General features: G+C 37.9%; 1 protein-coding gene across 1 annotated transcript in view; it reads right to left on the bottom strand.

Annotated features, from left to right (window-relative positions):
• Nucleotides 1-11,019, bottom strand: part of KLHL24 (kelch like family member 24) — a 25,148-nt gene extending 14,129 nt beyond the window's left edge. Inside the window, exon 1 of the mRNA XM_007468928.1 lies at nt 10,100-11,019. Coding sequence (XP_007468990.1) covers nt 10,100-11,019 — 920 coding nt within the window. The remainder of the gene's footprint in view (nt 1-10,099) is intronic.
• Between the last annotated feature and the right edge of the window lie 3,821 nt (nt 11,020-14,840).

Here is a 14,840-nt window from a genome sequence, read left to right as displayed (position 1 = left end):
CCCGCGTCTCCTGCATCGGCAGGCGGACTCTCAAGCACTGCGCCACCAGGGAAGCCCACTCCTAATAGTTTTAATACAAAATCAAGTTAATTATTACATAGAATTTTGACAGAATTTTGTTTTATACTTTCCTTATAGCATTTTACTTGTTTTATACTTTCCCTTTGCTTGCACTTGCTTGCTTTTTCAAGACTTCTTAGCCCAGTAAACATATATTGTCTATTTTGCACCTTGGAACAAGAAGAGAAAACAGCACAAAAAGCTAATGGCTAAGACTTCCCTGGTGGCGCAGTGGTTGAGAGTCTGCCTGCCAATGCAGGGGACACAGGTTCGTGCCCCGGTCCGGGAGGATCCCACGTGCCGCGAAGCGGCTGGGCCCGTGAGCCACGGTGGCTCAGCCTGAGCATCCAGAGCCTGTGCTCGTAATGGGAGAGGCCACAACAGTGAGGCCCGCGTACCGCAAAAACAAAAAAACACAAAAACAAAGCTAATGGCTAAAACATTTAGTCTCACTAAATAAGGGATTATTTTAGTGTCTATATGTGTAAGTATCTGAAAGGATCAGCAAACTAGTAGTTTTGCCTGACTGAAGGTCTTATTTGCAACCAAATGGGCTTTTAACTTAATTAGAGACAAATCTGGTGTTCTCATTAGAGACTGTTAACTCAATAAAATAGTTTTTATTTCTTGAGCTCAGAAAAATACTTATCTCAGGCAGGAAGATGATTGCCTTAAAGGAAATGAGTTGCTGCAGCTGATAACGGTGACTAGAATAAAAAAGTGGCCAAGATGATAGTATAGGATGAATAAAATTCTGGATACCCATGCAATCTATTTTTTAGAGTGAATGTTACTTTATTAACCCTTTTAAATGAAAATTCTGATTTTCTGCTGTGACAAACTAACAAATATTTGCTGCTTTAGTATTACGTCTCACCATTTGTTCCTATGAAAGTGTGACAAGCAAATTATCTTTTTTCTGCATTGGTATATATTTTTTAAAAAGTCATCACACTCTTTTATCATAAACTTGAGAAAAGATCAAATTAAAAGGTCACATTCTTTGATTTATGTGAAAGACAAAATAATTATAAATCCACAGAATATTCTAAACCTAATCAGTAAAATGGATAGTAATTACCAGGTTCAGTTAAAAATCTCAAAAGTGAAATAAAGGACTTGCTACCTGAAATAACAGACCTACTTATTATCAATGCAAACATGCCAGAGACAGATGAACTGCCAAACTAACTTTCATCAACAAAAATGGTTCAGGGCTTCCCTGGTGGCGCAGTGGTTGAGAATCTGCCTGCCAATGCAGGGAATATGGGTTCGAGCCCTGGTCTGGTAAAATCCCACATGCCGCGGAGCAACTAAGCCCGTGCACCACAGCTACTGAGCCTGCGCGTCTGGAGCCTGTGCTCCGCAACAAGAGAAGGCCGCAACAGTGAGACGCCCGCGCACCGCGATGAAGAGTGGCCCCCCGCTCACCGCAACTAGAGAAAGCCCTCTCACAGAAACGAAGACCCAACACAGCCAAAAATAAATAAATTCATTTAAAAAACAAACAAACAGGGCTTCCCTGGTGGTGCAGTGGTTGAGAGTCCGCCTGCCAATGCAGAGGACACAGGCTCGTGCCCCGGTCTGGGAAGATCCCACATGCCGCGGAGCGGCTAGGCCCGTGAGCCATGGCCGCTGAGCCTGTGCGTCCGGAGCCTGTGCTCCGCAACGGGAGAGGCCACAGCAGTGAGAGGCCCGCGTATTGCAAAAAAAATTAATAAATAAATAAAACAAACAAACAATATCTTAAAAAAAAAAGGGGGGGTGTCAAAAGATGATCCTGGCTAATAAGAAAAATAACAATATATTTAAAGAACACAAAAGGAAATGTTTCCATATAGTGGGAAGTTGGAAGGGACAAGGGGGAGGTGTTGGTGACATAGTCTATTTACCATTCCAAGACTCAAAAATACCTGAAAACCAAGCCACCACACCAAAAAATGAACTTAAATAGAGATATGATACTTTAAGCCATAAAGAGAGCAAATGGCTTTCTAGTCTGCAGGATATGACAGTTAATAAACTTAATATATTAACTATATATCAAAAGAGGGGATTGCTCAACCCTAGAAGCAATAAGTAAATGAGTGAACAAATGAATGAAAGAGTAAATAATAATCACAGAGGCAAACATATTCTATGCCCATTCAAGTTATTGTCTAAAGGAAAAGAGAAACCTTAGCTAAGCTAACTAGAACATTACTGGGTTTTTGGTAAGAATATTTTATGGTGGGTGAGACTTTCTCAAGCCATACTAGCTGAGAAGACTCTGGTTCTAAAGATCTACTAGATCCCTTTGTTTGGATTCTAAACAACCTTTTTGAAAACTTTGGCTTCCCAACTGGTAACCTGCACATAGTAAGAGAATATGCTGGAAAGGTTGACTTAAAATATCTAGTCTGTCTGACAGTTCCGCTTCTTATTGCCAATACATGTATATAAACTAAAAGATAAATGAGTTAATCAGTCTCTCATAATTAACATTAAGTCTGCCCCTAACAGTCTGATCTTACTGTATCAAAAAAAAAAAAAAGTTTCTAAGCCTAGAGGAATCACTGGATTATGGTTCATCAATATAAACGAATATAAATGACCCCTTAAGAGAATTATGCCAGCCATAAACCTTATTGCTTTCTAAACTTAGTAAGGACAGTTTCAGCTTGTGTGGTAAGGCTTTCCACCTGAAACTGGAACAGACAGAGTGGGTTCTGTAAAGAAATGGTTGTACTGAAAGATTCAAAATGTTTACTCTTAAAAATAAGCAATTATATAAGAATTTATTATCAGGAGCTGATCACAGATGTGCTTATATAGCCACAAAGATGTTCATCTCACTTACTGGTAAAAAATCAGGAAGAGTTCAAATGTGGGTGGGATGGCTATGGTTCACTGTAGATTTCATGTCATGAAAACATGTTTACCATCTATTAAATAATAACAGCAGACTATGAAATAGATTACAACTTTGTAAAAGAAATAAATTCCTAGGGAATAAAAGGGAAGAATAAAGCCAAATGCCACAGTGCTACCTCTCGGAGATGGGAATATGGATATTATTTTTTGTTATCTCCAATTACTCCACCCCCTCTTTTTGCCTCAAGTTAATAAAGAAAAAAGGAGAAAACCCATACCTTACTATTAATAGCCACTACTGGGTTGTCTGCTCTTACATATGGAACAAGCATTTCTGCTATCACTTTTCTGCTCCCAAGGCCACAGGTAACTTGTTCAGAGAAGGAAGGCTGTCTAGCTGAATCAGAGATTCTCTCTCCACATGAGATGGGAGACACTGAGTCTCTCTGAGTGACTGAACTTGTAATATAGAAACCAAATCCCATGAGTGGTCACATTCAACCAGACTAGTGAGAGAGAATGTTGCAGATATGCAGAGAAAAGCAGAGGCAAGCGTTAAGAAGACACAGCTTGGTTTCTGATGGCTATTCCATAGCCTGTTCTCGTCTTCTTGGAAGTCCTGTTGAATTTCTGCCCTTAGGTTCTACAAGATAACGACTTCCTGTACCCTTTTAATACATCTATCTGCCTTCTATGCTTACGCTGGTGAGCTGGTTTCAATTACTTGCAATCAGAATTCTGATAGAGTTCAATGAACTGCAGAAAAAAACAACCTACATATGGTTTTCAAACTCAGGAAAAGAGGCTCAATCTTCCACATTAAAGAAATGCAAATCAAAATTATGGGATATAAATTTTCACTTTCCAGAGTAGCAAAGATTTACAAAAACTAATAATACACTGTGCTGGGAAAGGAGTGAAGAAATAGGGACTTTCATATTTTTAGATGAAGTATAAATTAGAAGTCAATTTTTACAATATCTACCAAAATTTAAAATGCACATATCCTCTGACTGAGCAATTCCATTTCTAGTAATTTATGCTATAAATTATCAGAGATATGTATAAGAATATTCACTGAGCACTGTTTGCGATGAAAACAATCTAGAAACAACCCAAATGTTCATCACCAAGAGATGGATTAAATAAATTATGGTATCCATAAATGTGATACTATACATCTCTTTAAAAAGAATGAATTTGAGGGCCTCCCTGGTGGCGCAGTGGTTGGGAGTCCGCCTGCCGATGCAGGGGATACGGGTTCGTGCCCCGGTACGGGAGGATCCCACATGCCGTGGAGCGGCTGGGCCCGTGAGCCATGGGCGCTGAGCTTGCGCGTCCGACAACGAGAAAGGCCACGACAGTGAGAGGCCCACATATCGCAAAAAAAAAAAAAAAAAAGAATGAATTTGAAATTTTCCATAATGAAGAGTAAAAAAAAAAAAGAATGAAGACCTATAAGTGCTAATATAGAACAACCTCCAAGATGTTTTTTTGTGTTTTTTTTGCGGTACGCGGGCCTCTCACTGTTGTGGCCTCTCCTGTTGCGGAGCACAGGCTCTGGACATGCAGGCTCAGAGGCCATGGCTCATGGGCCTAGCCGCTCCACGGCATGTGGGATCTTCCCAGACTGGGGGAGGAACCCGTGTCCCCTGCATTGGCAGGCGGACTCCCAACCACTGTGCCACCAAGGAAGCCCAACTCCAAGATATTTTTAAGTGATTAAAAACAAGGTGCAGGAACTGTGAGAGAAGTACACTACCGTCTGTATAAAAAACAGTAGAGACGTATGTGTACACACACACACACACTTCTATATGCAAAGAATATTTCTAAAAAGTTGAAAAATACTGGTAACAGGGAGACATCCTTTGGGATGAGAACTGATATATCAAGGGTCAGGTAGAGTGAGACTTAGGCATGTATACAGTACTTTTATGTAAAAATGAATTCAAATTAACAATGAACTAACACGTATAAAAATGGTAAATCATGCATCCGATGATATAGTAGATTATCAGTCTTAAGAGGGACTGGAACAAAAATTCAGAACACTGAGTTCTAAAATTTTATTTCTTAAAAAAAAATCTTAGTCTTCTCACTGATTTACTCAATAAGAACTTGAACCTTGTCCTCATTATGGCGATCAGGTTCCTATTTTCATTATATAGTAACTGATTATCAGACAAGAGGTAGTAGAAAGTATTAGAAGAGACAAGTACTTAATTAACCAATTCCAAACTCAAAGTGATGAACTTACTAAATCTTAGCTATCTCTATTGTTTAATGGAGTGTGGCAGATATTTTTCCATAGTATGAACAATTTATACTTAAAATAAACCATTTGATGGCAAGCATTTGTCTCTCAAACCACATTTCCTATTCTATAAAAGTATAGCTCAAATTTAAAATGTATTTTGATTATTCATGAAACCAGCAATAATTTTTTTTTTTTTTTTTCCTTTGCGTTATGCGGGCCTCTCACTGTTGTGGCCTCTCCCATTTGCGGAGCACAGGCTCCAGACGCGCAGGCTCAGCGGCCATGGCTCACGGGCCCAGCCGCTCCGCGGCATGTGGGATCTTCCCGAAACGGGGCACGAACCCGCGTCCCCTGCATCGGCAGGCGGACTCTCAAGCACTGCGCCACCAGGGAAGCCCCAGCAATAATTTTTATTAAGCATTTTTGTGTCAAATACTAGGTTATGCATTTTTCATATGACAGTTCTAGTCCTCACAACAATCTTACAAGGTAGATGGTATTATGCTTATTTTACAGATGAGGAAACCGACATATAGAGAAGTTAAAGTGCTTTGCCCAGCATCGCAGAATTAACTAGTTATTAGAGCTAGGTTCTAGTCCGGAGGTCTATCTGATTCTGAAGCCAGTACTTTTGACACATCATGGGGCTTGCACTATGTGTTTATTAAAAACAGTATTATACATTAGTACAGAAATTTAAAGTTGTATAACATATATTAGTAAAAACAACTATTCCCAAGCTTTACTCCTTCTGTGATTCGTCTCCACTATTTTTTCTTTATAGACCCAAGGTTTACAACTGGCAGTACGGATTATCAAAGTTTTCATGGTCTTATGTTCTATATCCTCTTCCTAGAAACCTGCCACCACACTCCACTTCTAATATAATGTATCTTGGGGTTTTTTCTGCCATTTAAGAGACACATGGGTGTATATAGGTAGACTATCCAGTGTGGCCCGAGCTCCGGAAAATACTTGGCACACAATAAACACTAAAGAAATACTGGATGATGTGAAGAGTATAACCTAACTGCACAGTGGTGGGATGGGACTGTCACTGCCCTAATCCAGAGCTGATCTTTGCCATCACTAATGGTGGAACAACCAGATATGCTATGTCTCCCAATGTGATGCAATGTGATATATACATTACCTAGGATGAATTCTAATCAAAAATATTTAACTTGTCTCCATCGAGCTGAAGCTAACTTCCAGTTTCCAGGAAACAGCTAAATGCAGCTAAGCGACACCATAAGGAAGCAATCAGACTAATACAGAAGGTGGAATATTTCTCTGGACAACTTGACCATGAACAAGTCAGAATCATGAAAAAGGAACTGTTTTGAAATAAAAGACTTCATGGAAATAACCAGATGCAGTAAGTAGTCCTGGACTGGATCCAAGTTCATTAAAGGACAGTTTGGAAAAGACTAGGGAAATATGAATATGGATTGGATATTAAATAATATGAAAGAATTATTCTTAACTTTGAGGTTAATTTTGCCTATGTTATTGTCTTAAAGATGGATCTTCAAGTAAATATATGTATTTTATATATGTATAACTATATGTATATAATTTTTTTAAAAAAAACATTGGCTGAATGATTGAACGAATGAAAAAGTCTGGGCTGCAGATATAGTTTTGATAGTCAATAGCAAGCATGGTAATCAAAACCACGAGAACAGATGAGATCATCTAGGAAAGTATCAAGGCAAGACGAAGAGAGGGAATATCAACATTTCAGACACTAGAAAAAGTGCTATCAAATTGAAAGTGAGTAGCTGGAGAAGAGGACCATGAGGGAAATTGTACTCCTGAAGCTAATGGAAGAGAGTTTCAAGACAGATTAAAGCAATTAAAAATGTCAGATCCTAAACAGAGATCAAGGTGAATAAAGACTGAAAAGAGGCTAACAAATAACAAATAGAAGGTCACTGATGACCTGACTGAGAAGAGTTTCAGTAGACTGACTGGAGCAGAAGTCAGAGGAGTGAGCTGCAGTTGAAGAAGTGGAGACATCACTCCTCTTACAAAGTTTGTAGCTTCTCAGAAAGATGAAAACCTGTATAAATAATACATATTGTTCAGATAAGGAAATTCCTAGTGATTAGTACTAACATGCAGTAACAGGTAAGTGGAAGACAGAATATAAAGGATAGAAGGTGATGGCAGAGTTGTAAAATAAAGGATTCCTCCAGATTCCTCATGTAATACATAAAATATAAAATTTACACAAAATAAATACCTGCTATTATATTTACAATAGTCTGCAAATTCAATAAAACTATAGTTTGATTTTTTTCCTACTGGCCTCCTAAAGAAAAATGATATCATAACCTTATATAGATGTGTTTCACTGTATGAAATGGATTGGTTCCCTTAAAAGTTGGATGTGAAATTGTATTTTTGTAAATCAAATAACTAAGAAAATCAGAAAATTCTCTAGTTATAATGTAAGCCTAATTACCTTTAGGCTGCAATCTGATTTCATTCCGGTCATATCTTTATAAACAAATAATTTTAATATAAATGACTTTTGATTCTACAACATATATTCCTTGGTCCCTATTCTATCCTATGCAGATGGGAGATATGGGGGATAGATATTATTAACTCTATTTGACCAAAACCATTCTGTCTACCACAGGGGATTCTGTTTGTAAAAATATATGATTCTCCCCTTGGAAAGACACTGTTTGCCCAGAAAAGCTCTGGAACAGCCCCAAAGCTGTTTAGCTTTCTTAATTAATACATTTAAGAACCTTGGTCTGTCACATTCTTAGGCTCAGCCAAAGTCTCTTAACAGTCCTAAATGGAAGAACTTAAAAAAAAATCATCAGTATATTTTATAGAATAAAACTGTAGTTTTTGTTCTTTGTTAAAAGACTAGGAGTAAAGTATTTTATATCTCTTTTTTTTTTAATTTGTTTTATTTTTTTTGGCTGTGTTGGGTCTTCGTTGCTGCGTGCGGGCTTTCTCTAGTCGCGGCAAACGGGGGCTACTCTTCGCTGCGGAGCACGGGCTCTAGGTGCGCGGGCTTCAGTAGTTGTGGTGCACAGGCTCAGTAGCTGTGGCTCACGGGCTCTAGATTGCAGGCTCAGTAGTTGTGGCTCACAGGCTTAGTCGCTCTGCAGCATGTGGGTTCTTCCCAGGCCAGGGGTCAAACCCGTGTCCCCTGCATTGGCAGGCGGATTCTTAACCACTGCACCGCTAGGGAAGTCATTATATTTCTTTCTTATAAAACAATTACTTTTAACTAAAGTCGCCTGACTTTGAAGAGAAAATGCACTCTAATCCTAATACGAAGAAATATTATGTTAATTTTTTAAAAAATAAATTTATTTATTTATTTATTTATTTATTTTTGGCTGTGCTGGGTCTTCGTTTCTGTGCGAGGGCTTTCTCCAGTTGCAGCGAGTGGGGGCCACTCTTCATTGCAGTGCATGGGCCTCTCACTGTCGCGGCCTCTCCCGTTGTGGAGCACAGGCTCCAGACACGCAGGCTCAGTAGCTGTGGTGCACGGGCTTAGTTGCTCCACGGCATGTGGGATCTTCCCAGACCAGGGCTCAAACCCGTGTCCCCTGCAATGGCAGGCAGTTTCCCAACCACTGCGCCACCAGGGAAGCCCCTATGTTAATTTTTGTAATAATAGTTACTCAATATTGTATCCAATTTATAAAGAAGTTCAGACTGTCAAGTACTGGGAGTTTTCTTAAAGTGGGTCAGACCAACACTACACTATATAAATAATAACGGCCAATAATTTTTAAAGCACTTCCTATGTACCACTTCCTATGCTGAGAAGCTTAAGGATTACTGCATTAAATAGTTTCAATGGCAAAACCTGTGAAGTAAGCACCATTTATCATAATTTTCATTTTACGTATGAAGAAACAGATTAAATATTGCTATATCCAAACTAGTGTAGATTTTAAAGACATGCTATCTCACAATATGCTGAATTTTAATCACATGCCAAAAGAATGATAATCAAAATCAATGCCAAAAATGTGGTTTGAGAGCTATGCTATAGTAAATTTATAGAAAAAGTGGAGATGGTATGGGAAAATAAACATCAGTTTTACACAATGTGAATATATTTAACACTATTAAACAGTACACTTAAAAATGTACTTAACCATCCTAACCACTTAAATGGTTAGGATGGTAAATTTTATGTTATGTGTTTTTTACCACACACACCAAAAACGTTAGCTTTGTTAGAAAAATATTTAAAAGATTCTTTACTATAATATTTCTCACAATAGCCAATTTTTGCTTATTCACAGTAAAACACGTTTAATACTATTCCTTCCCTTATTAAGGCACAGAGATTATTTTTCTACAGTTTATGAATTAAAATCTATAGGTGTTTTAAATCTAGTAACTGTGGCAATGAGAAAAGATCTGAAGCCTTGGTTTTACATCTGAGAACCCCCCCAATCTATATCAGCTTACTTACTTCACCTCTATATTTCATGCTGTCTGTTAGGAAAAAGGTTAGTCTGTGAATATACAAATTGTTTTTTATAAGTAGAGGCAGTCCAACAGAGTCTAACAAAGTCTAGCTACCTTACATCTTTAGGGAAAGAAAAAGTGGAATAAATTTGGTACCCTACAAAGGTTAAGAGAAATTAAAGAAATATGTTGAAACATGCATAGCTGCAAAGACCTTCTGCAATGCATGCCATCTCGTAGCTCAGAATAACAGTAATGAAAAATGCTATTGTTGAATCTAGTCTTCACTGGGAGAGAAATTCTAATGATTTGTAATCCAAAATAAATCTCAAATTATATAAAGCAACATGCAGATGATATATATAAATGACTACACTGAGATTACACTCAGGAAGTTTTAAAATATTTTAAAAACAAAAATTTTTGTTAATTATGTTGTAGCTAACATGTAAACAGTCTTCTTACCTGCGTGGCCTTGTCCTTGGGGACATCATTTCATTCCCAAGTATGTGGTACCGTCTTGCTTCATGCAACAGCTGATAACACTCAGGAGAATTCTGGATCAGTTGGTCCACCTCAACTGTTTGAACAAAGTAGTTGGGATGCAACAAAGGGAGTCTCACATGTGTCAGGAGCTCATGTAACAGTGGTCTTCTCAGATCAACAGCACGATAGACCCAACGCATGACGGCTTCAAAAACCATCTCCTCTTTGCCAATGACAAGTTCATCACTACAAATATAATCAATAAGTTCATCTTTGTCAAGCTCAAGAAATTCTTCATGCTGGGACACATCCTCAAAAGTCTGTAATGCAAAATTCTTGCATTTTGTGAAGAGTGTTTTGAGGGAATGGGTATCAGCAAAGCGCTGGATTCCTAAGCAATTGCAAGGATCAAGTTGCTCCTCCAAGAACTTGGCACATGCATCACGGAGAACACTAATCTGAAAAAGGCTTGATGTTTCAAAGAGATACTGTACATTCTCTGTAGTGATCTTCACTTTTCCAGTATAAACATACTGCAAAAAACATTCCATAGCTTCAGCTAAAATACCATTGATCTCAACCAACATTTCTCGGCTTTCCCTGTGGTCATTACAAAACATAGCTCTGAAGTAGCTACTACAGGCTGAGAGAACAGCTCTATGGCAAGGAAATTCTTTTCCTTCCACACAAATGATAACATCTGTGAACAAACGACTATCTCGGAATTCATTAAATATCTGGAGTATGTTTTCAGCATGGGATGATCCTGAAGAGAAGTCAAAAAACTCACGGCCTGTCAGAGATTTAGGGTCCATTTCAAAAACTTTACGCTTTGTTGCTGGTGAATCACGCACTCCGAGATCCTCTCTGTTTAGTCTTCGTCCCAATATTAGTACCATTGTTACATCAGTTGACTATATAATTGTTGAGAAATAACTGTTAAGGATCTTCCTTATGTGGCTAAAAGTAAAAAAAATTAAACCATTTCAATATGTAGAAAGTTCAGTACTCAACACTCATTTTGATGTAAACACTACAATAAAATTACACAATCAATATATTTCATACAGGCTTTAGAGCACTATATCTCATTTTAATAAAAACTGATAAATAACCTTCTGTTTCCCTTTTACACAACTGGGTTTCAGTTACTGAATGTAGAGTTAAGTCAGAATGCTGTAAGACACAGAACTTGAGTACATTCAAACCCTAATATAAATGTTTATTATTTTAACATAGTGCTGCTAAGAAGAATTCAGCTATATCTACCAATGGCCTTTAAAAATATGTATGTTGTTTGACCAGTAAGTAGATAGATTGCTTTCTAGCAATCTATCCTAAGGAAATAATCAGGATTATACGGAAAGATTTATCTATAGTTGTTCAATGCTGTATTAATAGAAAATACTTAAAACAACCTAAGTACCCTACAGTAGCAGATTAGTTAAACCACAGTACATATTAAGGATGGAACACAGTCCCTGCAGCCATTAAAAACTAAACAGACTATTTAATGACACGGGGAAGCATTAACCAGATAGTAAGTAAAAAGCAGATGTCAAAACATATGCAAATGGATATAAATACACTACCAAATGTAAAATAGATAGCTAATGGGAAGCAGCCACATAGCACAGGGAGATCAGCTCGGTGCTGTGTGTCACCTAGAGGGGTGGGATAGGGAGGGTGGGAGGGAGACATAAGAGGGAGGAGATATGGGGATATATGTATATGTATAGCTGATTCACTTTGTCATACAGCAGAAACTAACACACCATTGTAAAGCAATTATACTCCAATAAAGATGTTAAAAAAAAACTGAAGCAAGAGTTAGAGCTGGACTAGGGGTATCTGATAAGAATTTTTCTCAGATTCTCCCCATTCTAGGTAGGTCTCTAAGAATTTTTATCTAAAGCAGCTGGGAGACTTATGAAGCTCTCTGTATGCTACATAGGCACATATTATAGTATAGATGTATGTATGTATAAATGTTTTTACTGCTGGAAAAGGACAAAAAAACACAAAAAACATACAAACAAAAAACGTATGCAAAGAAGGGTGCAGTGGATAAGACTGCACTCCCAATACAGGGGTCCCGGGTTCGATCACTGGTCAGGGAACTAGATCCCATATGCATGCCGCAACTAAGGAGCCGACATGCTGCAACCAAGAAGCTGGTGAGCCGCAACTAAGGAGCCCAACTGCCACAACCAAATAAATAAATATTTTAAAAAATAGGGGCTTCCCTGGTGGCGCAGTGGTTGAGAATCTGCCTGCTAGTGCAGGGGACACGGGTTCGAGCCCTGGTCTGGGAGGATCCCACGTGCCGTGGAGCAACTAGTCCCGTGAGCCACAACTACTGAGCCTGCGCCTCTGGAGCCTGTGCTCCGCAACAAGAGAGGCCGCGATAGTGAGAGGCCCGCGCACCGCAATGAAGAGTGGCCCCCACTTGCCACAACTAGAGAAAGCCCTAGCACAGAAACGAAGACCCAGCACAGCCAAAATAAATTTAAAAAAAAAAAAAAAAAAAAAACAAGTAGGAAAACATAAATGAAAAGACACTCTGCTTTCTGTATCCAATAATTTTACTGTATCTGGTATTCGTTATCTGGTATCTTATTGTATCTGTATCTGATAAATTTGGGGATAGCATATTGAGTGAGTTGGATTAATATAAGGCTGATTAAAATTTTATATGAGTTAAAGGTCTTTTTATGCTATTTTCTGCCCCTTAATTCTCATGGCTATTTTCTTTGATTGTTGACTGCCAAGAGGTCTTCCACTGCTTTACCAGAAAATCCTGAATTAGAACAGCTATAAAATCACCTGGTATTAAATGCATTCAAAAGCAACAAGATACTTGTCTACTGCTTTGTATGTAAAAGAGACTATCTCATAGATCTGGGCTATTTCCTTCCAAGAAGCTTCTGTGTGGCTTTTTGGACAGCCTCACTTTCTCTGGACTTTCTGAGAACTCTTCCATGAACTAGTCCACAACAGCACAAAACATAAACTCTTTGTATTGATGACACACTAGATGATTTATGCAATTGTGTCTTAGGAATATGAGATGCACTTCAGAGTGTATCCTTTGGGCTTCCAGATGTAATTCAGTAGACTTTAAAATTAGACTGAATTCTTCTAAAACTTTAGCAAATATCAAAGCATCATTATTCCCATCAGGAAAAAGTAGTAAATAAGTAGGCAAAACATGACGACAATGTTTGTTCCAAAGAAATATAATGACTGAAAATAATACCTACATAAGTTAGTGGATGCAAGGGTGACTGGACTCTCAATGACTGACTGCCAAAGACACATAATTTGTCTAGAAAAGGTAGTATCCCTTTCTTTCTCTCATTTCCTTCAGGAGCTTTATTCTTGGAACTAAACTCTCACTTGAAAGGAAGATTTTTAAGAGAAAGATTCTTCTGGTTAAGAGTGCTCTAGAGTTTATTTCCAACTACAGAACTCATAAATGTTGTAGACCTAGTTTCAGATTGCTAGGTAGATTTAAAAATTACCTGTTTTTGGCCTATGTCCCAGAAAAATGAAGGGAGATAACTTATTTTAGTGTCTTTTGGACTGGAGAAATGGTAGAATAGAGACTGAGGATACTCCTTTGAGGAGTAGAAAGGAGTGTGTAAACAGTTTATTTGGGGGCTTCCCTGGTGGCACAGTGGTTAAGAAGCCGCCTGCCAATGCAGGGGACATGGGTTTGAGCCCTGTTCCTGGAAGATCCCTCATGCCACGGAGCAACTAAGCCCATGAGCCACAACCACTGAGCCTGCACTCTCAACTAAAGAAAGCCCGCGTGCAGCAACGAAGACCCAACGCATCCAAAAATAAATAAATTTATTAAAAAAAAAAAAAGAAGTTTATTTGGTAACAGAAAAGTCTGTGATGCTGCCTTCCTATCTGATCTTGAGGATAGAATTGTTCCCTGTTACTCTGATGGTCTGTGACCCCTGGTTGAAGGAAAATGATTTACATTTTCTAATAACAATACTTAGAGAGTTTATAAATGTTATAAATATAATACCTTTTTAGCATTTGCTTGATCAAAGCCCCAGTTTTTCCACACCTAAAATAAATGGAAAACAGCAACACATAAATCAGATAGTAATCACTTTGTGTATAATTGGTGTTATTTACTAATATGTTGAAAGAAGGTTTTAGTAGATTTCAGTTTGTGACTGGAAGTTTACTTCTGCATAGGAAAACCAATCCTGAATAATCCTTAAAGCAAATTAATAACTTTATGCTATATCTAAAATAGTTTCCTTATTTATCAACTTCCTTACTTGACAATTTTATCCTGCAGTAAGGTTTCTTGAGTGAAAGATGAGTAAACAAATATTCATGTCAACATCAAGCTAACAGTGGAACTGAGATGAGGAAACATATCCTATGATAACTCTGCATTGGATATTTGAAGAATGTCTGGTAACTAATGTTTCATCTGAGTTTGGGGTCATTAAATAATTCTGAGTTGATCTAGCAATACTACCCAAAGCAAACAGTTTAGTCATTATATATTTTATATAACTATGAAAGCAATGACAAAATCTCAAGTATTCTGGGTAATTCAGGAAAAAACATTTCAGTTTTTAATTCTTAGTTATCTAGATTATCCATATAGAATCACCATGTTTATCAAGTAATTATGTTAAATCTTTTTGTATATAAATGCATATTTCTTCTGCTTTTTTGATCCTTA

Source organism: Lipotes vexillifer, unplaced genomic scaffold (genome assembly GCF_000442215.2).
Source record: "Lipotes vexillifer unplaced genomic scaffold, Lipotes_vexillifer_v1.1 scaffold263, whole genome shotgun sequence".
NCBI classification, from domain to species: Eukaryota; Metazoa; Chordata; class Mammalia; order Artiodactyla; family Lipotidae; genus Lipotes; species Lipotes vexillifer.
Note: the sequence above shows the minus strand (reverse complement) of the source record. Positions and strands in the feature narration are given on the sequence as shown.